This window comes from Lepidothrix coronata, unplaced genomic scaffold (genome assembly GCF_001604755.1).
Source record: "Lepidothrix coronata isolate B3197 unplaced genomic scaffold, Lepidothrix_coronata-1.0 Scaffold124, whole genome shotgun sequence".
In the NCBI taxonomy this organism is placed as follows: Eukaryota; Metazoa; Chordata; class Aves; order Passeriformes; family Pipridae; genus Lepidothrix; species Lepidothrix coronata.
In genome coordinates, this window is record NW_016690304.1 from 2,854,429 (window position 1) to 2,881,039 (window position 26,611).

Below are 26,611 nucleotides of genomic sequence, written 5' to 3' on the forward strand. Positions count from 1 at the left end.
ACGTGACCGCGGCAAACAACACACCGGGGCACGTGACCGCGCGCGCTGCCGGCGGCTCCCCCCCTTCCCCACAGGCGCTCCGGTCACCGCGGCCCTGAGGGGCCGCCCAAGGACGGCTCGGCGCGGGGCCGCTCCGGCTGCCCTCTGCCTTCCCCTGCTTCCCTCTGCCTTCCCCTGCTTCTCCCTGCCGTCCGTGCCGTGTGCCTGCCCGGGGACGGTGTGCGCCGGCACCTCGGGCTCACGGTCGGCATGCTCGAAGGTACTGCCCCTTGTCTTCTGGGATAACACAACACCTTAGCCCCTTGTCCTCTGGGATAACACCTTAGCCCCCTGTCTTCTGGGATAACACCTTAGCCCCTTGTCCTCTGGGATAACACCTTAGCCCCCTGTCTTCTGGGATTTTGTGCCGCGGTGCTCCCGAGCTGCAGGAGCCTTCTGTAGGGTCAGCGCCCGTCTGAACAGCGGCTCCTGGACTTGCTCTAATAGCAGCCCCGAGTTCATTCGTTCCCACGTGCCCTGGAGGGGTGCTGGTCTCTGTGGTGCCCGCTGATTTTCTAGCGATCTCTTTCGTTACGTGATTTGTAGGGGCGGTCCTCGGTGCCCTGCCGTGATGCCGAAGTGGGGCCGTCACCGCGCTGCAAACACGGAGGTACCGCGCCTGGGCTTTCCGTGGTGTAGCGCTGCTTTCTGCCCCTGGGTCTGGGCTGGAGGCAACTCGGGTACATATTTAAGTATCTTTTAATGTTACTGCTCAACATCACAAGCTGTTTGCAGAAGAGTTTTAGTGAATTTAGTACAATGGAATCCCTAGGTTTGGTGACAAGACCCAGATTACACAGGTAGAATTTCCTCCTTTCAGGCCTTGATAGCTGACAGCTTTTAAAAGATTTGGCTTGAGATTGTTGTCACATGGGTTTTGGCTTTGAAAGGGATTATTTTATAGATAACTGACTTTATGGGTGGTCTATGTATTTGTAGGGGAGGGAATTATTTTTTTTTGTGTGGTTCTTTCAGGTATTAACAACCCTGAAAAGTACGTACCTGTCATTTTCCACACTGTCTCAAAACAAGCTGCTGAGAAACCAGATGTGAATCAGATAGTTTTTATTATTCTGTTCAAATTTGTATGCAAGCATTCTTCTTCCTTACTGAAGCTGAGGCAAGAATCAGATTTCTTAAGAAGCACATGCAAGGTGGTTTTGTCAGCATATAAAGGAGAAGTGGGGCTTTAATGTTCTTGTTTTGGTGGTTATTTATGTGAAGACTGCGTTCTAAGGAAGAAAATCTGTAAGTGATGTAGATATAGCATCTGAAGATATTGGTGAGGGAGTGACTTGAGGATCCTAAAGCTGCCTCTGATATTGCAGACATTTATCACAGTAATAATGGTGTTGCAGTAGTTACCCTTAGTTTGGGAAGTCTGTTTGGCAGTGCTTGGGTCCTCTTTTATTTCTGCTTCTCTGAGCTTGTGTGGGGACAGGGATGGAGCATGAAATGCAAAACTGAAATGAGTTATGTTGTGCCTTGAACTTGTAAATGTGCACTCTGCCCTGAGGAAGCAAAACCACTGAAGTCAGTTGAGAAGAAGTGGTCCTGGAAGATCTGGTGTATCTAGAGGAATAAATTCAAATAGATTTCCAGATCTTGCTGCTTTATTTACAGGGCCATTTTTGACTTTTACAAGGTGTTGGTAAACGTCCTGTTATACTGAACCAGAATTTAGTTTCACACTTGGCTCTAAACGAGCAAAACTGTTGGTCCGTGCTAGGACTGAACAGGTGTGGTTTGTTGGTGGTTGGGTACAGAGAACAAATACGAGATTTCCTCACTTCCAGAACTGTTTGTACCTCCTGAGCAACACTAAGCACAGCGTGTGCAGGCAATAATATGTGCCATGTCCTGTGCTGTGATTCCATTTCAAATAAACTTTATGTCCTGGGGCTAATCTTTGGGGTTTTTTCCTGTGTGTTACGTACAGGTTCTCTCGTTCTCCTTTTTGATGATGCTGTGGGAGTTGCCCCACTGAAGTCAGGAGGAGCAGTAGAAGGCTGAGTTGATATTCGGTGCCAGTGTTTTGTGTCCTCCGTACACAAACCTTCAGGCCCTTTGTGCCCCAAGGCCTGGGGGTGTCCAGGGGGCAGGGGCACAGCTGTGGGCACTGCTGCAGTTTGGATCAAAGCCCTTTTTTGTCTGGCCTCAGCAGGTGAGTACAGATGGGACCAGGGCTTCAGCGAGCACATTCCCCGGGAACGAGCAACTTCCAAGTCTTGGGTTTTGGTCACTGGAATCCAGCTCTTGGGCCTGCAGCTCCACAAAAATAGCCCCTGAAAGCTGGACTGGAAAAGGGTTAAAGAGCCTTCCCTTTCACCTTTGGCAAATATGCAAGGAATACTTGGAAAAGAAAGGGATGTCAGGAATGCTGTTGGGAGGAGGGACAGCTGTTTGTTTTTTGTCCTCCCCAAAGTACATTCTATTTAAATATTTACATATTCTCTTGCTGAAAGGCTTTAATTTATTTTCTATACTTTTCTGATTTATTATTAAGCTATGAATTTAATTTAATGGGTGGAGACAGATTTGTAACTGCTAATTCTTCCACTTCAAGTTGAAAAAGCATTTCTGTCATTTTTTTCACTCAGAGAAATATGATGGTAGAATTTTCTAACAGATTTAAATGGTTTCATCGAGGCTTGTGCTTTGTCTTTTAATATTATTGCTTGTTTTCATGTACTTTATATAGTTTGTAATCTCAGTAAGCTATCTGAACATCCAGTAAAACTAGAAAACTTGAGACAATACTACCTTGAAGAGAAAGCAGTGGAAGACTAATAATAAATGTCATTGCAGAACAGTAATAATGTAGATAATAAAGTAAAGCACTTGTAAATGCAAAAATTATATATTTGTTATTCATAAACAGCTCTGAATGGCCACTGGGTCCTTCATTGATTCACACATACCTGTCCCAGCCTTGGTCACACCCTGGGGATCTGTTCTGCACAGACTGCTCTGCAAAGTCACTGCATCTAGAATTGTGTACCTACTGAAGGCATCTGTTTTAAGTATTAGTTTAAACAATCAGCAATATTTAATGACATGAAGCATCTTGGATTACAAAGCTCCTGCAGGGATGGGAAAAGTATAAACAGAGTTCCTGAGATTCTGGAGGAAATGCTTCAGCACGTGGTTGGTATTACACCTGGGAAGTAATCTTCTGAAATAACAGATCATGGAAGACACCAGTTGTGTCTGTAGTCTTTGCTGGGCTGAGGCCTTGGTCACTAATCATAGTTCAAAATTAAAGGTGTTTCACTGCAGTGTAAAATGAGTTTTACAAGGAACATGTTTGCACACAGTACAGACCTTCAATACACAATTTGAAAGTAATTTAGCATGAGGAAGAGTCCCTATTTAATTTGATAATAGTATAATGCCTTTGGATAGTTTTAATTTTGTCAGATACATGACTGATACGCAGGAGCTGTTTGTTTTTGAGGAGTGGTGTGTATGTACCCGAGGAAGCCTTGGAGAGTCGATTGCCCCATTTTTGTTGAGGTGATTGACAGACTTCGGCAAGGTCAGTACCCTGTAATCATTGTTTTGGATGTATTCCTTACTCTTTTCTATAATTACCCATTTAATCCCCTTGTCAAAAACTGTGGCAAAAGTTGCAATTAAAAATCGAGCAGTATTTGAGTAGGCTCAGGGGCAGGGAAGCCTTTAAGCCCGTGCACGGTTTGCAGTTGTCACACAGGTACTGGCGTGAGCGGAATCTCGGCCAGGATTCGGTCAGTGCCCAGAACTCTGGTCTGGGCGGGATCCTCAGTTTGGCGTTGAAGTGACTCTGGCAACTACAAATCCCAGGGAGCATTGCCGGGAGCAGGGTTGTGCAGGAGGGTTGGCATCCTGCAGGCACCAATGGCAGCCGAGAACTCCTGCGATCCCTGCGTGTCAGCTGCCAGCGCTCCAAAGCGCCGGAGAGAGCTGGAGAGCGCCGTGGGAGCTGCCTGTTGCCCTGGGCTGATTTAAAGTCCTGTGTGAGCTCTGAATTGATATTGTGTTCTACAACCTCTGGAAAAAGCCCGCGGGAGTAGTGCCGATGGATGCGATTCTGAACTGCAGCGCGGAGGATTTGGAGGATTACTACAACTTGCTGGGATGCGACGAGCTGTCGACGGTAAGAACCTTCCCTCGCCCCCCCGGTTAATCAGAGTTTGGATGTGCTCGGCTGTCCGCGGGGGATTTGCGGGCAGGACTGTCTGAAATGCCTGGTGAACCTTCTTTCTTGCCACTTGTAGCATCTCCCTTGGAAAGCTCGGTTTTCTGATGTGTGCACCGACGTGAAGAGCCCAGAATGAGGTTAAAAGTACCCTGTAGAACAGGAGTGTGCTACGGATACAGCCGAAATAATGGTTTATTTATTAGTGTAGATCGATGAGCAGTATGGTTACGAATCACAAGCCAACTGCATACATGTGACAGCATCCAAATAATATTTTGGAATATGTTACCGGTTTTGAAAAATGAAAAGAAGCTATTTATATGCTGCTAATACGATGAATGTTTGTATAGCTATAGGGCACTGATAACGCTGCTGAGTTTCTCAGGCCCTGTACATATTTCACGTTTTTTAAACCGTATTCATTGGTTCAGAGGGAAAACAAAACCAATATCTCTTTTTTGTTCATCATGTTACTGGTTTTAAGTGCTATTTTTAATGACATTAAAATACCAGCTTTACTAATTTGTTTCGGTAGCAGATGTGTTCTTTATAATGAGACATCTAGCTAAGCAATTGTTGAGTGATTTGTAGCTAAAACAAGTGTGCTTCATTCTAAAGGTGTCTGTATAACATTTTTGGAAAGTCTGGTATGCTAATTTTTTTTTTTTTTTTTTTTAAATCTAACTGTTATATTAACTGGAATTGTCTATCTGTTTTGGAAAAGGAGCTTTGATTACTCTGCTGTAATGAGAGATGTATTCAGTGGGGGTAAAAGCTGTATTTTGCCCACTAAATTTAATCTCTCGCCTGTCCTAGTGGTCAAGTGTAAAGATCAAGAGGAGACATCGTTGTGTCTCAGAAGGAAATGTAGAGCTTTTCCTGAGGAAACTGCCAGAAGGGATCCCAGCAGAGGGCAGTGCTCAGGTCTCCGTGCAGGCTTGTTTCGCAGATGCTCTTTCTCATTTTCTACCTCACACCAGTTCCTTAAGATCTCAGCAATTAACGAGCAGTTCAAGTACATCTGATAACGATTTTTCAAGTTGCTTAAAATGAAATTAAAAAGCTGGAATAAATGCTCGTGGGCCCTGAAGAACAAGCTGTCAAGTACTGTTTGTTGAGAGAAGCAGCAGATGTTGCTGCCTTGTTTTTGCCATGGTGAGGTCACAGGCTGACTGAGCCCCGGGGTCAGCTCCCCTCAGGGTGCTGCACAGCAGTGCTAAGGTCTAACAGAAATTTGGAGCATTACAAGTGTTTTGCAGCCACGCTCCTTTGTACGTGCAGTCAAGTATTTGTAGCAGCACAGACTTCCTCTGCTACTGTACAGATTTTAACTGCGAAGTTCCCCTTTAAGTAACTTTTGAGATGGTAGCTGGCTATACAGTAACCAGCTTCATCAAGTTCTCTGTAGCATATATGTGTTCTTAAGTGTTGTACTGACTGGAAACACACCACATTACATCTGCTCCTCCAGAAGAAGCCACTGAGAAGAGGGAAAATGTAGAATTCTTAAGATACCACCACAGACCACATTTTTTCCCAGCATATGCCAACAAAATTTGGCCAGCTAGTTCAGCGAACTGTGATTTTATTCTAAAGGAAAAATGTTATGAGCCTTAATTCTGAAATAAATAATTTAAATTGTATGTGGCTCTCATGGTTTGAAGGATGAGGAATTTATATAAACAGCCTTTCTTGTATGGGAAAGAATAGTAAGTAATTGATACCTCAGGGTGAATTGTGAAAGCTTAAGCTGTGCTGGAAGGATATAAAGAAGTTTTGGCTTCTAAATTACAATAAGCAGAAAGATACTTGGAAAAGCACTAAACATTTGAAAATCTAAGCTGATGTCCACTCCAGTGGTTTCCTGTGTTTTGTTAACTGTTGTTATGTCTTTGTTTTTCCAGTGGTTGTGATACTTTATGGTACTACAAACTGTGTGGGAACTTGTAATTCACTAATAAATGTGCTAATATTGATTATAAATCTATTCCAAGCCAACCTTTTTGCACAGAAAATTAACTTGACAGAAAGAATGTGAACTGCTGGTTATCTAGCGACGGGGTATCCAAGATGGAAAAGCCACATGGTGCTGGCTGAATTTCCTATGAAGAGGATATGGAGAAAGCCACCTCATCCCACAATTTGATCTTCAGAAGTACAGAAAGAGTTAGAGTTGATTAAACAAAGTAAAGAGCAGCTGAAGTGAGGCATTTTGCCTGGGTGGTCAAATGCCTTTACACATTTTTCTTAGAGCCAACTTGCCATATTGGATGACTGAGCTTCATAAAAAAAAGACTGAGTGCATGGAAAATGAAATTAAGTAAGCAGTGTCACTGGCAGATGGTTGTTGTTACCTACTTTGCTTGTACTAAAGGTGTAAAAATGAATAGGACAAAATCTTTCAGCATTCTTAGTTAATTTTCCCAGCCCCTTTCAAAAATCAAATTTGAAAACCTTTTCTGTGTCTACCTATTTAACTACTTTAAATCTCAATATTCTGTTTAGGTTGAACAAATTCTTGCAGAATATAAGATTAAAGCCCTTGAATGTCATCCTGACAAGCATCCTGGAAACCCCAAAGCAGGTATGTATTATATCCTGTTTAAAAACAATTAACATGTCCAAGGTACTAAATTCAGCCTTAAAACTTTGTTAAATGTTCCTTCCCCTCAATATATTTTAATCATCATGTATACTGAGCATATTCTACTTAAATAGTAAGCTTTTAATATTCTTTTCTAAGGCTTGCACACATCTAGGTGATAGTGCAGGAAGACACATGTTGGATTTTTTCGTTTTTTAGGATTTTTTTTCCCCCCATGGCTTGTTTTTCCCCCAAGAGCAGGGACCTGAGCTGTGAGGACTAAGCAGCACCTGAGTTATTTGGATCCAGTCTTACCCATTCATAACCACAGACAGGTCTGGTCAGTGCTCACCCACGTCTGAGGAGTTTCTATTCTTATGTTCTGATCGTGATTTTGATCCCCCACCAAAATTTGGTTGTTGAATAATTTAATATGCTTCTCATTTTAAATAACACACGGAACTTTTTCTTTGGATTCTTCCTGTTAGTTTAACTATAAACTATAAAGCAGGGATTTCCTTTCCTTAGTGAGTTCACAGGAGAGGAGGGGGCTGTGGGTGTTTAAAAAGTAAAGTAGGTGGCATTTTTGACTTTGAGACCCCCTGAGATTTGCTGTTTGACAGACAATCTACCACCTATGAACAGTAACCTGGTCACTAATATTTATTCAAAAATGGTAGCACAAGTACCAATGAAATCAACTTTGCCTGCAGAAAATTCTGGCTACTGCAGCAGGGAAATGAGATTATTCCAGTGTCCTGTTCTATCCGTGTACCCCCGGTCTGTGTCATATCTCTCCCTCCTAATCAATTGAAACTAAGTAGCTCAAAAAAGAGAGGCCAAATGCCAAATATCAAACCAGCTTTGTTTGTCAAGAAGTGTTTTATGCTCTATTTAACTGAATATGCTGTATTTACTTTAAATACCTTTTTATGCTACTGGTAAAAGTTTATATTTTTTATTTCATTAGCTTAAAGCTCAATAAAGAGTAATTAAAGTAGACCTTTTCTTTGTTGAAAACTAGTAACACTATAAGGAAACCTAATAGAACTGGCCCCTCAACCTGTTGCCTCTTGTTTGATTTGTAGTTACCAATTTTGATTAGTGTTTGGGCATAGTGTATTTCAAAAGAAATCTCTCTCATTTGTAGACTGGAATAAATGAATAATAGATCACTGCAAATAGGTGAGTCATAGATAAGGTCTAAATCTTTATAACCCTTCTACAAATAGTAACATGCAGCTGCATCCTTAGTAACTGTTTCATGAGAAATGACCCTGTAGGGAAGAAGGAGAGCTCTCATTCATACAGTCTGGTATTCAGGATGACATTTTAGCATATATAGAGAGGGCACACCTAACAAAGTGCACAAGTTAATTAATTTGAACTGTCTTTAGATTATTCTTCTTGCTTGTCAATGTCTGCTTGTCTCTTTTTCCCCTTTTCATGTTTTCCTGATGGTGTACCTTTCTCTGACATCCTTGCTTCTGTAGATCCAAGTGTGTTCCTTCTAAGGAGTGTTGCTCTAATTTCCCTTTTTCAGGTTGTCTGCAAGAGCTGACTTGTGCCTTTTGCCTGTGTACTCTATAAGGTTCTCTCAGCTTAAATTTAGGAGCTTTTGAAGCCAATAGACTAAGCAGCATTTTATTCCTCATTTGAAAGGGTATCAGCTGTCCACCAAAGGTGTTCCCAGCACCAGCTACAGCTGTGCAAGCTGGGAGCAGAACAACCACATCCCTCCTTGACTGGCTTCTCCTTCTGCCTCCTCTGTTCTGTTTGCTCTGGGCCGTTGTTGGCATCTGAATTCAGTGCTTGGCAAACAAATACAGGCTTTAGCATCCTTTTGGTTTGTGTTCTAGTGGAGAGTTTCCAGAAGCTGCAGCAAGCTAAGGAGATTCTCACTAACGAAGAGAGCCGGGCGCGCTACGATTACTGGCGACGAAGCCACGTCACCATCCCCTTCCAGCAGTGGGAGGCCCTGAGCAGCTCCGTGAAAACGGTTGGTGCTGTGTAAGTTGGGCCTTCAGGAGGAAGGGAAGGTAGGGCTGGGCCAGACAAAAGGGTGCAGTGAGTGAGGGGACGAGTTCCAGCAGAGGTGGGGCTCGGGGATGGGAATGGCGCGGAGTGATTCCTGCACTGTGGATGTGCAGGAAAAATTGCAGGGCTATAGAAGCCCGTTCACAGAAGGGTGTTAGGCCAGTAGTTTTAGAGGGAATTTATCAAGTTGCTGCTTTTGTGTGTGTGTTACAGGAAGTTTAACTAACTTGAGGGCTGTTTCCAAATGCTTTAGCGTGCCTTGTTTTTGTGGGAAACTTTTATTTCTTTTCAAAGTTAGATTAAAGCTGGGACCTTTTTATAATATATTCTCTTTTGGTATATTGCTTATCAGATAGGTTTTCATGCTATCTGATTAAAGAAAGAGCTCATTGAAAAATCCAGCAGATAGGTTCCTTTAAACCCTGGGCTTCACACAGGGCTTTGGAGGGACTCTGCTGGGCTAGTGACTTGTGACAGAGGCAGATGTTCTGAGGGTTGTTTTCCCTCATAATTTTGCTAGTGTGTTCCTAGCAGATCTTAATTCCATAATATTTGATTTTTTTTTTCTGCCTTATTAGAGTGAATGATAGTTACAAGTCTATATAGTCATATTTTAAGACAGGTGAATAGAAGTTTCCTTGGTCAATTCTGCCCACCTCAGTTCTGCTTAGGAGACAAGTTTGAGCCTCTTCAACTAAAGCTTTATGCCTGAGCTTCAGTGTTTCCTGTTAGTATGCCATGTAACTGAGTTCAGTTCAGCTTTGAAGAAGAACATTTCTGAAGTCACTCAAGCCCTCTTAAAAAATTATCTGAATTCCTGGCAGAAGAAACTGGAAGAAAGGTCCTTAGAATTATCTGATGCCTTTGTTCTTCATCCCCATGTGACATGAACTGTCCTCTCCAATGCTGTGACATGTAACCATGCTTTCCCCTGTCCATTCACCTGCAAGCTTCTCTTAATATGTGCTTTGTTTAACCATTAATTACAACAATATAAGAAAGAAAAGTTCATTACTTCTTTTTTACAGCACAGGAATTAGTTACTTGTTATTTATTCCTTTAGTCAATGCACTGGGCTGTCCAAAGTAAGAAGGACCCAATGCTGGAGGCCCCTGACTTCAGTAATACCAACATAACTAATGAGATTTGGACCCAACAGACGGAAAACAATGAAGATGGATTGTTGGGAGGGAACAGAGAGCAAGATGATGTTGCAATTCCTGATGTGAAACCACAGTCTTCAAAGAATCCAGACTCCCCAAGTAAGTGAAAACAGCAGTTACAGAAAATTGCAGTTTCCAGGGATTGGCCTGAAATGGGGGCTTTTAATCATGAGCAATTCTCCTTCAGAATAATATGTTTAACTGGTAGGTTTTCTTCATGATTTTGGGTTGGAGTTTTGGTTTTGGGGTTTATGCTTTTTATTATTTATTCCGAAGTTTTCAGACCTTTCTTCTTCCTTACCCCATGTTTCCTTACTTGTTTTCTAGTAAAGCCAGAAAACTGGAGAGGAAGAAGGAAAAAAAAAGCTTTAACCAAAATGGAAAGTTTAGTTTTGCTGCTATATGAAAAGGAAAAATTTAAAAAAAGGCTGTTATTTTCAGTGACTTTTTAAAAAAATAACTTTTAAAACTATTGAGTAAAATATTTAGGTTTTGTTTTCTATCCAGTATTTATTCCTTTTGAGCAGTTTGCATCTGATGAGTTAATGAAGTCTAAAATTTGAGACTTGAAGGCTTCTTTTGTATTCAAACAGGTTTAAAATAGTGCATGCAACCAGAATAAATGTGTATTTCAAAAGTGTCGCCTACCCAGTCAGTACTTCTGTCAGTGTGCCTGATCAAAGTTTACTTACCACAGCAGCCACCCTCTGTTCTGCCTCATCCTTCAGGAGTTTCATAATCTTAGGTTTATATTATCAGAGAACTATTATTAAACAAAGTCCTGTAAATTTCTTTTTCCCAATTTGATCAAACAGGAAATTAAGTTCAGCTGTGAGGATAGCAATCCCAACCACTTGGGGAATGCAGAAAACAGATGAGAAAATTATACAAACAAATGGTGTGTCAGGCCTGACCGAAAACCTGATATTGAAAAATTATGCTCTATAACTTTACACTATTTGCCCTTTTTTGGTAAAAATCATCACTGTATCCCTTGTAGAACAGTAAAATTTTGAAGTAAAGAAAAAATCATCCTGTTTCTTGTAATGGTGAATTTTCTTTGCAGGCATCTTCTTTCTCAGGGTTGTTGTTTTTTTTTTTTAAGTTTTAATTTAATTTCCAGATATTTGAATGGGAAAAATATGAAACCCATCAAGCACCTACTTAATTTATCCAGTAGGCATATATTTACATTAATAAATGTTGATATTATATTATATTTATTTGTGAGGGTCTGTATGTACTTCAGTGTTTATACTTAATGTTAGAATGTTGATAATGATTTTGTTTTGATCCAGGAAAAATTGCTACATTGGATTCCACTTTTAAACTGTGATATTTTCAGTTCCTGTCTGCTGGTCTGTACAAATTACAGATTACAACTCAACATAGCTCTTTCAGCCTGAATAAGAGATTTTAACACTAATTCTGCTAATAGGGTTCATTTTCCTGATATAAGAAAATCACATTTTAGTATTAACTGGCAGATTTATCATGTCACCATCTGTCTCTTCTTCTTTAGATTAAGCCAATGCAATTGGTTCAGTTTAATTTTGTGAATCCTCTTTTGTAGACTGCTGTTGTTCTTGCTGTTCTCTTTTGGACTCTTCCCAGCTGATCTATACTTTGAAGTTTGGTGCTTGAGTTCTTGTTCAAACGTGTCAAGAATCCTGACCCTGCTGGTCAGGAGCACTGGAAGTGACCAATTTTTTATTTACTTTTTTTTTGGGGAAGACTATCAAGTATTATTTCAGACAACTTAATTTTTTTACTTAATTTATAATAACTTACTTGCCTTTCTCTTTTTCTTTCTCAGGATTTTCAGAGGGAAATTACTGGCACTTGCGTTTCCGCTGGTCAGGTGATGCTCCATCAGACCTGCTGAGGAAATTCAGAAACTATGAGATCTAAAATGCAAACTATACCAGAGCATGAGATCACGTGTTCGACAGTGCAGTATTTTTTTTTGTCAGCAGTTATAAGTTATTTGTGTTTTGTATTCGCTCATTGTAACGTGAACGTTGTTCCAATCAATGTCTAAATACTGGTTTAACACACGTGCTGTGAGCATTGCAGGTGGAGGTCTTTTTGTTTAACAAGCAAAGCCTTTTCAGTATTAACATGAAATGATTTTGTGAAGTTATCTAGTATCTTATATATTGTTTCTTGTATTCTGAAATACTGTGTAGTGGTTGATATTTCTCTGAGTGCTGTGATGTTATAAAGAACATACTCTCAGTAGAACCAAAAGCCAATGTTGGACTTCAGGGTATCATTCTGTTCAGAGATGACCATCCTAAAGCTCTTTGACAATGAACTGTAAACAAAACTGTGCTTATTTCTGAACTCTGTGCTCTGGTTCACTTCTCCATGGCATTGTACTCACTGCAGTGATTTATAATGCAGGCAATCACAAACTTAACTTGTTGGAGAATTGTGATCTTATGATAGAGATGAAAAAAGAAGGCTCTTATTATCCAAGAAGGTCACTGTGGTAGATCAAACACTCCTAAAATATCTCTTAATTTCTACCCTAACGAGTACAGCTATTTGCACCAGCTATTTATTTTGGAAGGCAGTTCCAAAACTTTACTTGTCCAGGTAGCAATGTTCTTTAATTAAGATTTATTGGTGGACAACTGATCCTCCTTGTTATGTGTGCCAGCATTGTCCTTTGGCTTCACAGCAATTTCCCTCCCTGCTCAGGTGGGGGTAGACATGGTTTTATCAGGGTTTTGTATGGTGGGATTGAAGAATCAGAGAAGTCAGCACTAATGTGTACAAAATCTCACATGCTAGGTTTTTGATATTTTGGGCAGCTTCTCAAATTCTACATAGTTGTTTGTTTATTTTGTGTTTGCTTTCTTCTTTGCAAATCTGACTAATATGTCAGACTTTGTGGTTTTGTGTAGGCAGATAATTCCATCAGCAGCAAATAAAACTGCCTGCATACAGAAAAGGGGTTGCTTTCATCTTTTTAATTAAATCTTTCACCCACCACAGAGATCCCTTTAGAATTTCTTATTATTTGTACCCTCAGTGGGTAAAAGCTTAAGAGAGCTTAAGTTATGCATCTTGGGCATCTCACTGGGAAGTATAACCTGAAAAGTACATGGAAACAATGCTATGATGATGTCTGTCTCCCTCATGCAGGGCTGATGTGCTGACTGACCTACTGTGCTTCTCCTTGCATATTTTGCAGCTAGAAACATTATGGAGATGAGATTAATAATTCTCTAATATCTGGTAAATGTAATCAGTTTTTTTTTTTTAGTGCATTTGCTGCTTTACTTCATACAAAGGTATTTGCTCAAGAAAGACTTTCAGTCCATATTATAAAGAGGGATTGTAAACAGTGTCAAACAGTAGTAATAGAAGAAACTCTGGTTCATTTGAAGGATATACAGTAATAGGGAACAATTTTCCCTCTAACAAAAAAATGGGAATGCAGCCAGCTGGAGCACTTTGAATCAGGTGGCAGCTCAGATTCTCCTCTCACCATTTCGCTTGCCAGTAAAAGTGAAAGGGGGTAGTTGGATGGATGATTTAGCACTTAATGAGCTGGTTTCTCTTGAGAAGTGAGTACACAATAGACCTTTGAACAGCAGGCTCATTGTTGGTGTCATTAAAACTGATGTCGTGATTAGCCAATTATTGCACGGTTTGTTTTGGCAAAGAACCTTTGGCTGTTTGTTCTGGATGAATAATTGCAGATATTTGAAAGACTCTTAGCCCAGTGAAAGCTGATGGCAAAACTTGTGTTTTGCAACGTGCCTGCTAGAGATCAGTACTGTAATTTGTATTTGCCCTCTGAAGAGGGCAGGTTATAACTGGTGCTCCAGAACACCAATACCATCAATACAGCCTTTTTTCTATTTCTCTGTGTGTTAAACTTGAAATGGTTCTGTATTTCTCAACTAGAGTTGAATTAACCTATTCCTAGCAGAGCAAACCCAGGGATACTGGAAGGCCAGAGGAACTTGTGCAGCTTTTTGCTTTTTTTCCCCCCAAAAAACAGGTGGGACCTGACCTGTTGGCCAGTAACAATAGTTAGCTGGAATAAGTGGGCAGCCTAGTTCTCCATCATGTAAGAAAGTAAAGAAATAAACACCTGACAAATTAGTCAGTGTTAGATGACTCAGGGTCCACCCTCCGAGGGTAAGCTGCTTCTTTGCCTTTTTTTTGTGGTTTTTTTTAGAAGTTTTTCTGCTAGTAGCATGAAAAGACCCAGCAAATATTCCCCAGGACATTTTTATCTACAGTGTGGTGCCTCGGCCTGGGCAGTGGTGAGCACATAACACACTCCACATGCTTAAATTTTGACTGGGTCGGGAGTTGTGAGGGGGATCTCAGGCTCTGAGAGGAGGTGATAACGAGCCAGTGGTCAGGTGTACCTGGTTTTCAGTGGCACACAGAGAATTTAACTTGCTTTAAAAAGTGGAAACAGCTGCAAGAGGTTGGTTGTGGGTGTGGGGAACAACAGCGACAAACCCAGACACGACATGTTAGATTAGGGCCCTTGAGTCTCAAGCTGGAGGAAGAGGGCAGTTCTCTGCAAGTGATGGTAAGGTCTCATTTTCTTCTTGAGCACTTCTTGTGAGTTGTTTAGGTGGGTAACAAAGGGCCCTGAATGTTCTGGGTACCTGAGGGGTCTGACTTGGTGTGTGCTTCCATCACAACAACTGAGCATTACCGTGCTGGAGTGCTACAGCTCTGAATGACTTGGTATGAGAATAAACTGAGAGGTGAGCCCAGCTCCTCTGGAGTCCAGTCAGAAGTGTTAATAAAGCTTGGCCATTACTGCACTTGTGAGGGCTGAAAAGCTTCACTGTGGAAGTTATGAGATAGCAGATGGGGGTGCAGGTGGGTGATGACAATAAAATACAGAGAGTGGGGCATGTTGTTGAATGCTGTGTTTCTACATGTTTGAGGCTGTATTTGTAACATCAGAAATTAAGCAACTATTTATCCAGTTGTTTACAGTGTAACTGAGCAGCTGGGGGGGCCCCTTGAATTATGTAAAATTATTATAATTTTATTTACTGCTGTCATACTTGTTGTTCAAATGGGGAATATATAAGACCGAGAATGTTCTAGTTCTTGACAAACTTATTGTTTTGCCAGTATTTGCTAGGTTGTTTTGCCAACACTTCCCAAGTAGCAATGTAAGAGTTAAAGTTTGGATGATGAATACAGACAGTATATGACTTAAAATGTCAGGCTGAGTAATGCTGAATGATAGGTAAGGTTGTTTCCTGAATGTTCTTTTCCTCTTTAAATGAGATTTAAAAAAAAAAAAAAAGTAGTTTATAAGTTTTATAGTAGAAGCAAGTATCCTGATGATGATTAAAATAGATACTGGGTAGCTTTAATTTCCTGAGCATGAACATTGCTATCTTACCTTCCCAGCAGGCTCATCTCTCATTTCAGGATATGAAAGTGTAAGCAGTGAGGCTGTTGTAAAGCTGATGAAATTACACAGCTAAAGATAAAGCACCTCAGTAAGTTGTCAGGCTCTGTCACTGTCAGATGGGGAGACGTTTATCAGTTAGTTCATGCTGGGTATTTTTGTGGCAGCCCAGTGTACACACTCATCCTGCTGTTCCAGGAGTTGCCAAGCCTCCCCGTGATGGCAGGCACTGGGTCTGTTTGTGCTTTCACCTTCACTGTGTTTAGTCTCGTCTCCCTCTCGTGTTAGTGAAGATGAGACTCTTCAGGTGCTCTGTTTGTCCCAGCTTTGAAGGGCTTGTGTCTGAGTTATTACGGTGGTACACAGAATAAACTTGGAGCTTTTAAATGTTTCAGGTCTCTGATGGATATTCTAACCTGTCACAGGTGATGGATGCTGGAGAAAATGATTTTTCTTTCCTCTATTCCAACTTCACACTGGTTTACTCTTTCTCCCTTCTTCTGGTGGAACAGTAAGGGAGAGGGGCTACTTCTAGAAAATGAAGTTTTTTGCCAAAGTTCAGGAGGTTTCCAGCTCTGATATGTGTTGTGGTACTCAGTGCTTTGGACAAAATGATTTGCCTGCTGCTTTGTCAAAAGTGCTTCTCTTAAAATACGGAAGGACTCTTGGCACCAAAGGCAGACAGCTTTTCTAGGGAGATGCAGTTTGACTTTTGGGCGTCAGTCCTTACAGAAACGACTTTGTCAGGATTGTCAGAGTTGGTCATTCATTTCCATGGAGCCCCCAGATTCTGGCTGGGTGGAGGGAGGACTGTCAGCTCCTCCTCTTCCTCACAGACTTTGTGTGAATGATGTCTCTGGGTGGGTGGTGGGCAGGAGAAGGAGCAGAAAGGCCCAGAGGAGTAAGAGACTGTTGCAGCTCGTTGGGTCTGGGTGCCTTTGGTGTCTTCTGCTACTTGAGGTCCTGAGCCCAGGACGCTGGTGCTGTGTCTGCAGCTTTAGTGGGCTGCTTGGCAGTCCTTACTTATTTTCTTCTGTAATTACAAAAAATAACTGCAATTAAAACCATATGGTTCTTCCCCTTTAGTGCCTTGATGGGAACATTTTCATAACCCTTGCTGATGGGTGAGAGTGGGAAAGAACTTGGGTGTTTGCTGCTGCTCTTCTTTCAACTGCAAATTTTGGGGGAAATTCTCTTTCAAGTTGAAAAGGTTCACTGAATGCAAATACTTCCTTACATTGAGCAGAGTTTTGTTGTTTTTCTGACAGGCTGGCCTCTTGTTTTTCAATATAAAATTTAAAATAACGACATATTTTGGTGTCAGTCATTTGATATTTCCAGCCCCAGCAAGGTCCAGAGAAAAGGACATCCTGAAGTAAACTTCCTAACAAATGTTTATTTGGGTTGGTGCTTTGTCTTCAGATTTATGAAAACAATGAAACATGTCTTTTGGAAATAGAACCCTGAAACTGGTCAGAAAAAACCCTGTCAACTTCTTCAATGATACAGTGGAAAAGAAGGATTAGCTTGGCCACTGTTTAGGAATTTGAGTCTTTTAATACTATCTCTTTATTAATTTGGAAAGCCCCCCAAAACTGCGTTACACAAAATAGTGTTTCCCTCTTCTGTTTGAGATTACAGAGGTGGGAAGAATCTTCAAATTATAAAGGAAAAAAAAATAATTTAAATTCTTGGCTGATTAAACAAAATCAGGCCTTATATGAGGAAAATAGGGTAGTTTTTTAAAGTTATCTGAAATGTGCACACTCCCTCAAAATTTTGATATTTTGCAGAGTGACTAACATGTTGCACTGTTCTTAACACAAAATTTTAAGATGCTGTGAGAATATAAATGTGCTAAGGAGAAAGTAGCACATGTACTGCACCTTGGCAAAGGATATCTAAGTTGGTATTGAATTTAAAAACTGCCTCCTCTGCAATATTTGAGATAAGATGTGCAATTCCAGTATCCACTGGCACGTACTTTCACCTGTGAGAACTTAAGAGAAATGCCTTATATTATGGTCATATATTACACAGTCCCACTGTCAGTTATTTGGCAGTTTAAGATTCCCTCTAAAGTGTACCTTCTAACTTACATGTGCCCTAACAGGAACAAACAGCAAAACCTGAAATCCCTGGAAAGCCTGGTTAGGGAGCTTTTTGAAATGTTCATATTTTGCTGCCAGCTTAAACAGTTGTTTGTTTGTTCCCTCTTTTATTTTGTTCTGAGTGGGGATAAGTCACTGTTTCCTGTTCTTCCCCGTCTCTATTTTTGATTAAATTAAGTTGCATTAACAAAACACGATCCTAGAATAAATGGGTTTGCATGTGTGTTTGTGTTGGGTTTTTTTCTCTTGTCTTTAAGAGAGAGAGAGGAGTGAAAAGTGGTTGTTCCTGCTCTGGCCTATTTTGGCCTCTGTGAAAATGGTCTTTTCCTTATTTCCAGCCTTTTCTTACGTGACTTGGTGAATTTTTCAGCCCTTCACTAATGCAGGAGCCACACAGAGGAGGAAACTAACACATCTGAGTGGTGCAAGTCAGTTTAAGCCAGTCAGAAAGAGGGGATTGAGGGGGCCGCCTTTTGTTTTTCTTGGTTCTTAGTTGTGAAATAACTTCTGTGGGGCTTTTTTCCCCATCATTGCCAGATTTTGCATGTGTATGTGTGCATGTCATGCATGTGCAGAAGGTCATAAAGGGCTGGAAAAGATGATCTAGGACCCCCTCCGTGGAGGTCTAGGAGGAATCGGACCAGCTTCCTTCACGAAAGGGAAGATTCCATGGAGCAAATGCATTCCATAGGGAGTAGCCTGCTGCTGACAGGGTTTTATTTATTTTGTATCAGCTGTTGGACATGGGGGCAGGACAACAGTCCTTTGGGCAGGTCAGTACAATGTTTTTGTGTAAGGCATTGGATTAATCCTGAGCTTTGCACTTGGACACTGCCTGTCCTGTCCCCAGAGCCTGGACAGTGAGCTGTTAAAAGAACACTGATCCCCATGCGCCCTTCTCTCATCTCCACCAAGTGCTCTTATCACAGGTGCTTCAGATGCAATGCCAGCAACTTGCCCTGGGACCTATTGCTGTTATTTGTTGTCAGAAGTAGGGGAGGAGTGTGTAGGCCTGGCCTAATGAGCTGCACTAGGATAAATATTATAGGGGCAACAAAAACGATTAAGGGACTGGAGCATCTCTCCTGTGAGGAAAGGCTGAGGGAGCTGGGCCTGTTCAGCCTCGAGAGGAGAGGAGTGAGAGAGGATCTCCTTAATGTATCTAAATATCTAAAGGGAAGGTGCCAAGAGGATGGAGCCAGGCTGTTCTTGGTGGTGCCAAGCAATAGGACGAGAGGCAACAGGCAGAAACTGATGCCCAGGACGTTCCACCTGAGCATGGGGAAGAACTTTGTTCCTGTGCAGCGACTGAGCACTGGAATAGGTTGCCCAGAGAGGGTGCGGGGTCTCCCTCACTGGGGATATCCCAGAACTGTCTGGATGGTTCTGTGCCGGGTGCGGGGAGCTTGGACCAGATGATGCACTGCGGTCCTCTCGGTCTTGCCGATCCCGTGAAATACCGGGTAATCTCTCATTGTGCTGCGGAGGTTGAGCAGCGAGAGAAGACGTGAGGAGTAAAACTTGTGTGTTATACGAAATAAAAGGACTCGGCGGAAGGGTAAAAGGTGACCGTCACCGACCGCAGCGAGCAGGGTTCGAACCTGCGCGGGGAGACCCCATTGGATTTCAAGTCCAACGCCTTAACCACTCGGCCATCGCTGCTGCTGGCAGCAATGGGGCCCGGCTGCCTCCTTATAGGGCGTTCCGCCGCGGGAGGCCACGCCCCCAGCCGTGCGGAGCCAATGGGCGGTGCGGGCCCCGCCCCTCTCTCTGAGGGGAGCCGCCGCCATGGCGGACCCGCGGCGCAGGGGCCGCGCTGGGAGCACGAACAGCTCCGTGCGCTTTGGAGCGTTCCAGCCTGGAACGTAAAGGCTGTGTCTGCTCCCGCAAGTTAAATGTGCGCACCCGAACGTGGTAGAGAGAGGGCAGCCAGGAACTGTGACAAAATACAGTAACGATTAGGCATTGCGTCAGCTCCCGCAGTGACGTTAATTTTTTCTCGGTTTTGCTGTTTCTTTCAGTTATTACAAAATGTCTCTATCATATGGCTTTTATATGTAATTTAATTAAGTGTAGATATATTTTTTTTACCCTAGCAACAGTTAATTGTGCCAGCAGTAGTGCAATGGAAATCTAACTTGACTTCGTACCTGTGCTGCAGTGGGTAAAAATAATAATTTTACCTCATTTTCTCTCCTATAGTCAGAGCTCTTGTTAATACTTTTTTTTTTTTTTTTTAAATGAGTAGCTGGAGTGATATTGATAACTCTGCTTCCCTACTTCTATTTTATTTTATTTTGGTATGAATTATTGATCAAGAAGCACTCATGATAAATCTTTGCCTTAGTACCAAAAATATTGCTGAATTAGTAAAGATCTTAAAATAGGCTCATGAAAACAGTCTTTTAGGACTTTTCTCTGGAAACTTGACCTGGGTAATGTAGAGAACAGACAGATATTAGAAAGCACAAGATGTATCCGTAGTTTAAAGGAATTTAAAAGAGTGAAAAAAAGTAGTGCCTTCAGTACAGTACAGTACTATAGCTGATGGGAACTTCTTAAAGAAGTGGAGACTGTCAGATCATGTTTGCTGTTGGGAAAACAAGTATTTGTCATGTCTCAGTGCCAGAAAAGACTTGTTGGGGCTTCTAGTACAAAACTGCTGCTGCATTTATTTAATTTTTTTTTTTATTTACTTGAGGACAAAGAACAGAGTTGTTTCCTTCTACACTGATGGATATGCTGCAAGATTAATTTTCTTTACAGAATACAGACTTTTGAAATCTGTGTACAGGTAATTTTTTTAGGAAGATCTTAGGCAATGCAAGAGCACTTTCACTATTCAAAGCAAAAGGAAACCAAATTATAAAACCACACCGAAGTTCAGTTTTGGTAAGAGCCCTTCCAGTAAGGGTATTTGTTCTAACACTTCCTGAAGGGATTGAACCACAGCTCTTGTTTTTTGGGTTGGTTCTTTTTTTTTTTTTTTTTTTTTTATGAATGCCTTTTGACACTTAAAGTTGTTTAATAACCTGGAGATCCATGCAATATTTAGAATGTTACCACCTGAGTCTTTTAGGTTATTTGCACAAAGTTGTTTTACTCAGAAAAGATTAACAGAAAACTTTCAAATGCTCTACATCTTGAATTTTGCCCACTTATTAAGGACAGTTGCTAGGAGGGAAAAATTCCCCTTATCTATATGAAACATAAAATATGCCTTTCCTTCTTTTCCAGATGCCTTGTTTTGTTATTTTCATTGAAGGAACCTGGGAGGGGAATCCATTCTATTACTGGGAGTCCTACATTTAAAGTGTCCTTAAAGTCTAACTTAAAATACTCTTGTTTTAGGCTACAGAACCAATTTTTGCTTTTAATTCTAGTGAAGTAGCACTAAGTATTACTTACTTCTCTGAGAACTCTAGACCACGTTTTTCTTTTTACTTTTTGAAAGGAAAGTCTTTTTTAAACACTCCCTTTCTTGATTGAAATGTTAAATACATTTTTTTAGTGAAGAATTTTTTATAGCTTTTTTTTGTTGTTGTTAGGACAATTCTTCTGTAAGCTGAGAAAATATGGAGATTGGTACTTATCTACAGAGCGTTTTTGAGCTGCTTAGGGAAAATGTTCAAGAGAAAATGAAGAATGATTATGGTTTTTACTATTTTACGTGGGTTTGAGAGCAAGCAAAATCAGTGGGAGTGGTGTCATTAACGTCTGTCCCACACAGATATTCACCTCACCAGAGGTCTCTTGCTGTTTGACTTACATTCTAACAGCTGCCTGAAACTATCATAGCACAATTCCTTTGTCTCAGGAATGAAGTTAATTAGCATCACTACTAAACTATGGGCTTGTGTTTTGGAGGTTTTTTTGGATTTGATCTCCTTGTCAAGGCATGTTTTGAATCTACTGAAAATTATGCTGAAAAGACAGTTATATTCTGGAACCATGCAAAATACAGAGAAGCCAAATAAGACACAGCCAGAATAAATGGCAGTGTGGTCTCATTAACAAAGGACTTATTTACTTGAAAGCAAGAGAGAGCCAGGGCTGCCCGTCTGTGCCCCCGGGGGGGACCACTGGGGACAGCACGGCAGGTCACCCCTGTGCTCCCACACACACACGCTGCTTCCTCACAGCAATGTCTGACTTCTGTGGCTTGAATTTAGGAGCCTTTGTTTCGTAGCAGAACTAAGAAGAAACCTGTTTTTTTTTCTTTAAATGGTAGTTGCCTTTATTTTTCGTTTACATTAGTCTAGGACTCGGGATAAGCGTGCAATTTCAGTAAAATAATAAATAGTGAGAGCTGACTGTGCAGAAGGCACACAGGGTGTTATGTTTAACCAGCTACGTGCAACCGAATGTTGAAAAAAAATTGGTGTCTGTCTCTCTTTGGGAAAAGTTGTTACTTGAGCAACTCTGGAGTGACCTCCAGTGTTCTTTGTGCAGGCTGCAAGTGAAGAGCTCACGGTACGTCCTGCAGGTACCTCGTGCAGAAGGTGCGGCTCCGAGTACTTTGATACATCAATTTTTGAAGATGAGCAGTGATCCAAAAGGGCTTGCAGCCTTCAGCCCTGGATACTGAGCTAGGGAAACTCAACAGTATCTAGAAAAGACACCAAAACCCAGACATACAAGCCTAAAGTAAAACGCTGAGATTTCTGAACCGGAATAACGTCTGTTGCCAGGTGCTGGAGAGCCTCTGCATGTACAAGCGTTTAATTAATAAAGCATACTATCTGCTGTACATAATCCTATTTTTGAAGACCTTAAAGTCTGAGATACTTGGCTGCCTTTAAGAGCCTGAGGCAGCTTGGGTAGAATAGAGCTTCCCAATCTGCGTGGGTCCTTTCCCAGGCACCGAAGAGGAAGATCCTTGTTCCCAGTGGGCACGTCAGCGTACCTATTTCAGAATACTGTGGGAAATTCTCCAGGAGTCCTGTCCTGTAGCCATTAAGCAGCCCTGAAGGTAATTAGATATTAGGCTAAAAGCCTAGCTAAAGCATTTGGCATGCCATAGGCTAAAGTTAATCATGTGTATGCATAAACATTGCTAATTTGTATGCAGTTATACTGTCAGAGGATTAGTTAATTATCAGAATTCGTGCATGTGACATTGCTTTTTGAATGTATTGTTCCAGAATTTCTGCATTTTTGAACCTATGGCACCTGTTTTTAAATGGAAATATAAATTATAGCTGACAGCCTTCATGAAGGATTGTGGGATTTAGAAAGTTTTCATAAAATTATAATGCACTTGCTTTGGAAATGCAAACTAAATTAAAGCCATCAGTGCTTAGAATTTTGCTTCATGGTAGTAAGAAATGTGAAATAAACACTAAAAAAAAAAATACTTTAGTGTATCTCATGGGCATTTAATGAAGACTTAACTGATCCAAAATGGACACGATAAGAAATAAAATTTCTCAGTGGGTAAGTGTATTTTGAAAGTGAATTTATCTCCCAAAGGGATCTTAAAAGTTTTATTTCTTAGTCCCTTAAAACTAGCAAGAGCTTAACACTGTAATAGATAACAGAGGTAAAAGTCTGGTTTAGGACTGTTATATAAAATAATGGTGCTGGGATAGAATTGCCTGTATTTTTTTCATGTTTTTAATTTCTACAAGTAAAGAGGACAGATACTGAAAAATCTTTAGTAGGATATGGACAGATTAACCAACTAGTAGAAAAAATGCACAAATGTTTTCTTTAGAAATATGAAGCCCCAAGCACTTCAATCCTTCATTTTTCTTGTCTTTCTTGACCCCTTAAGTGCAATGTTAATTTTGTGATGCTTGTTGCATCCCTTCTCACCCATTTGGTCTGTGGCCTTTTATTTAATCATTCTCTATCAGCTTTACCAATTAAATAGTTTCAACATTTATTCCTGTTAGAAATCTATGATGCTTGCAACAGAAAAAATAGATTAGATTCTGCCCAAGCTAACAAGTAGAACAGAACTTTGTGCTTGTGTGGAACTTGGAATATTCAAGAGTAAATTTTACATCTCCCTTGAAGGATGTGAATGAATTAATGACCCTAACACCAATTATTGTATTAGAACAGCTGATGTAGTCTAGCACCACTAGAATTTCATTTTAATGAAATTACTGGCTCAGTGTTACAAGATTATCAGATTATATAACTGAATGTTGTTGGTGGTGTCAATGCAGCCAAATGTTTAGTTGCATTCTTATTTTTAAATAAATAATCCTAGTAAATTTAGACATGTATTCACTACTAGATTAGACCCTTTTTCCTTAATACATTTTTACCAGATTTACTGGCTTTTAAACAAAATGAATGTACCATTTTTCTTCTTGCAGCTTGTGTGTTTTATACATACATTTACTACATTTTTATGAAAACGGAAAGAAGGTAAGCAGATATGCTTTCAAAATACAACTATACTAAATATCATGTGAAAATGGCCTCATGGTAGGTTTATTAATCTTTACCAAAAATGGCCTCATGGTAGGTTTATTAATTAGGCTTGGCTTTCACAAGCATCTGCAACACCATAAATAAAGAGGGACATATCATCTACCTGTACAAAAATAAAATATGCTTCTGGCTCCCGTTCTGTATTGCTTGACTTTGGTCTCCTTTCTGAGCACAGATCCCTGTGTGGGTTTGGAGGCCCTGATTTACTTCACTTCTGTATGCTTCAAATCTTAAAATACATGACTTTCTAAAATTTATTTTTCATTTCATCACGTTTTCCCCTTTGAGAGATTCTTTCCCCATTGTGATAATGGGTAACACCAGCAGGTGCACCTTGTGTTTAGTACCTCCAGATAAGCAGAAGCTTTAGAAAGTTTAAGTGAGATAGTGGTCAGTTATGAAAAAAACCCCTTCATCAGAAAGTCTCCCTGTTGATCAGTGATTGGCTTAGTCACATTTGTGCCTAAACATTAAATCTAATTGTAGTATTGACAGGTTGCAATTATCCTGGGCAAAAGACCACTCCACCTTTAATTCCTGTTAAGCCTCAATGATAGATTGTAGCAATAAACCTTTTCAATTCCTTATACATTGAAAATCGAACGTGCATTTTGAATTGCAAGACCTTGAATGAAGGAAAGGTAAAACTCAGTAATAGAGAGAATAAATACAACTTTGATTGTCCTGTAGAATCAATGTACCTTGGGTCTTTCAGATAAATGGCCCCCTTTTCCAAATGAAGCTTCTACATATACATTGTTATACAATATTGGAATATTTACCAATTACACACCTACTGTTAGAATTTTACTTGTGGAGAAATCTATGGTATACAATGTTAGCACTCACAGTTAGAAGTTTGATTTTTATAGGTCTATATAGTTGCTGATTTCTGTCACTGATGGGCTGCACGCAAAGAAACACAGTGACAATGTGCTTTTGTTGAATTGTCTGAGAACCTTGTGATCTTCATGATTAATCTTTTTTTAATCTTTGGTTATTCTCTCCTTTATAGGCTACATTTCCTACTCAAGAAAGATATTCCCGGTGAAAATTCCAAAAGATAGTTTGAAGAAACAAACCTAGAGCAATGGAGGCCTTGAGATTTGTGTCCGTGTGTGGATCCCAAGAAGAACTAAGGATGAGTTTAGGAACTTTAGGCACTGCTGTTTTATTTCTTACACTTACGGTGATATGAATAATTTTGCAATTTAAGCTTCTAAACTGCTAATTTCATATTGCATGCTTTCTCAGTAGTAAGGGGAATTAGTGCCTTGTCAGCAGAATGTTTTTAAAGAGTTGTCCCTTGAAATAATATTATTTACTGTTTGTATAGAATTATATCTTGCGGATTCAATATAGTTCTGACAAGTTTGATTAAATAATAATGTTCAAATGTGAAGTGTATTAACTCTGTTCAGTGCTTCTATTAAAAGTAAATAAATCAGTAAAGCAACTGAAAATAGAAATGACTAATTACTGGATTTACTTTTGATAGCTGAAAGCAAATGGACAGTCAGAATATTGGAATGCGCTTGTAGGTGCGGAGACCTTCGGAAGAAACAGCGAGGAGGGAGAGGTGGACACCTGCTCAAAGAAAATTTTGCTGCCAGGGAGAAGCTGTAACGTGGGAAAGAATTCGTCCTCGTGCAGGATGCTGTGTATGTTCCCTTTATCTGTCTGCTGAGAGGTGACTCCCTTGCTGCAAGTGATAAAATTGTCACAGCCGTGCCTGGGGGCCCCTGCGGGGGGGGTCACGCAGGCCATAACCACAGGGGAGGAGTTTTATTTCTGAACTGTTTCAAGTTAGTTATTGCAGCAATGTGAAATTTTGTTAAAGAATTTGATTTGAAAATTTCCTTTGGCCTAGTTTAGTCTAAGTTATTTAAGAAAACATGATGACATCTCTACTGGTGGACACAGGGTTATGTCCAAGGTCCTGTGTCTGGTGTGTCCGTGCCCTGATGCCATGCTGGGATTAGATTTAGCTACTCACCAGTTAGGAATTTTTGACTTACCTTCTGTGGGAATGAAATCCAGGTACATGAGACGCATAAAACCCTGATGTGGATCAACCAATTTCCTTACCTGGGTGATCACAGGCCAAGACTGGGATGTACTACAGATTGTGTTCACCCAATGCAGATGTGGATACTTTGTTTGATTTGAAATTTTATTTATTTTTTATGGTTACCTTACTTGGTTTATTAAGTTTGCAACGTGTTTTCCAGAAGTGTTGGGTCTGACTAGGTCTAGCTCTCACTCAAAGCTATGAAATCCTATCCAGAGTGTTAGGGCGGAACACACAAAAGCAGAACCTTGTCTTGGGGAACCAAAGGGGAGAAAAAAAATCATGGGAGTTAGCAAAAGAGGCTGGAAAACCTACTACCTGAAAAAAAATGCGTGTGTTGGAAGGAAGGATAAGTGAACACTGACATGAAATGATTTTAAATGAACCCCAACAAATAGTCTCAGTGCTTATGGACTACCTGTCCTGATGTGAAGGGAGAGTGGCAGGTGGAGGAGCAGGGGCTAGGACCCCCTCAGGTCAGCCCCCCTTCCCCTCAGGTCAGCCCCCCTTCCCCTCAGGTCTGCCCCCATTCCCCTCAGGTCCACCCTCAGTCAAGGTGTGTTTCC

At 40.7% G+C, this 26,611-nt stretch overlaps 2 protein-coding genes and 1 non-coding gene across 14 annotated transcripts in view; 2 read left to right on the forward strand and 1 right to left on the reverse strand.

The window, feature by feature from the left end:
• Positions 1–60: 60 nt before the first annotated feature.
• DNAJC12 (DnaJ heat shock protein family (Hsp40) member C12) lies at positions 61–17,288 on the forward strand. Of its 6 annotated transcripts, none has more exons than XM_017826130.1 (7): positions 168–259; positions 1,979–3,577; positions 3,744–4,177; positions 6,728–6,806; positions 8,666–8,805; positions 9,907–10,105; positions 11,823–17,288. In XM_017826130.1, exons 3-7 carry the CDS (start codon positions 4,100–4,102, stop codon positions 11,915–11,917), a joined length of 591 nt encoding a protein of 196 aa, XP_017681619.1. In that variant the 5' UTR covers positions 168–259; positions 1,979–3,577; positions 3,744–4,099; the 3' UTR covers positions 11,918–17,288. The 6 variants fall into 6 exon arrangements, with proteins under 6 accessions (XP_017681622.1, XP_017681619.1, XP_017681621.1 ...); XM_017826129.1 differs by lacking the exon at positions 168–259 and having other exon boundaries at positions 319–2,203; positions 2,921–3,577; XM_017826131.1 differs by lacking the exon at positions 168–259 and having other exon boundaries at positions 319–2,203; positions 3,445–3,577.
• A 1,819-nt stretch (positions 17,289–19,107) lies between these two features.
• Positions 19,108–19,189, reverse strand: TRNAS-UGA. The gene has a single exon. It is a non-coding gene; the product is annotated as a tRNA-Ser (tRNA).
• A 117-nt stretch (positions 19,190–19,306) lies between these two features.
• CTNNA3 (catenin alpha 3) overlaps positions 19,307–26,611 on the forward strand; it is a 438,877-nt gene continuing 431,572 nt past the window's right edge. The window contains exons 1-6 of one of the 7 annotated variants that reach the window (XM_017826101.1): positions 19,307–19,424; positions 19,624–19,691; positions 20,229–20,321; positions 21,980–22,499; positions 23,857–23,908; positions 24,990–25,635. The gene's annotated coding sequence lies outside the window, so the exon portion shown is untranslated. Of the gene's footprint in view, positions 19,425–19,623; positions 19,692–20,228; positions 20,322–20,581; positions 22,500–23,856; positions 23,909–24,989; positions 25,636–26,611 lie in introns of those variants that run through there. The other 6 variants (XM_017826103.1, XM_017826102.1, XM_017826104.1 and 3 more) reach the window with 6 other exon arrangements.

Excerpts from the sequence above, each read along its gene's own strand:
- DNAJC12 (XM_017826130.1), top strand. The coding sequence starts at position 4,100 with ATGGATGCGATTCTGAACTGCAGCGCGGAGGATTTGGAGGATTACTAC. Across the intron at positions 4,178-6,727 it reads GATGCGACGAGCTGTCGACG|GTTGAACAAATTCTTGCAGA; the intron begins GTAAGAACCTTC and ends TATTCTGTTTAG. Across the intron at positions 8,806-9,906 it reads TGAGCAGCTCCGTGAAAACG|TCAATGCACTGGGCTGTCCA; the intron begins GTTGGTGCTGTG and ends TTATTCCTTTAG.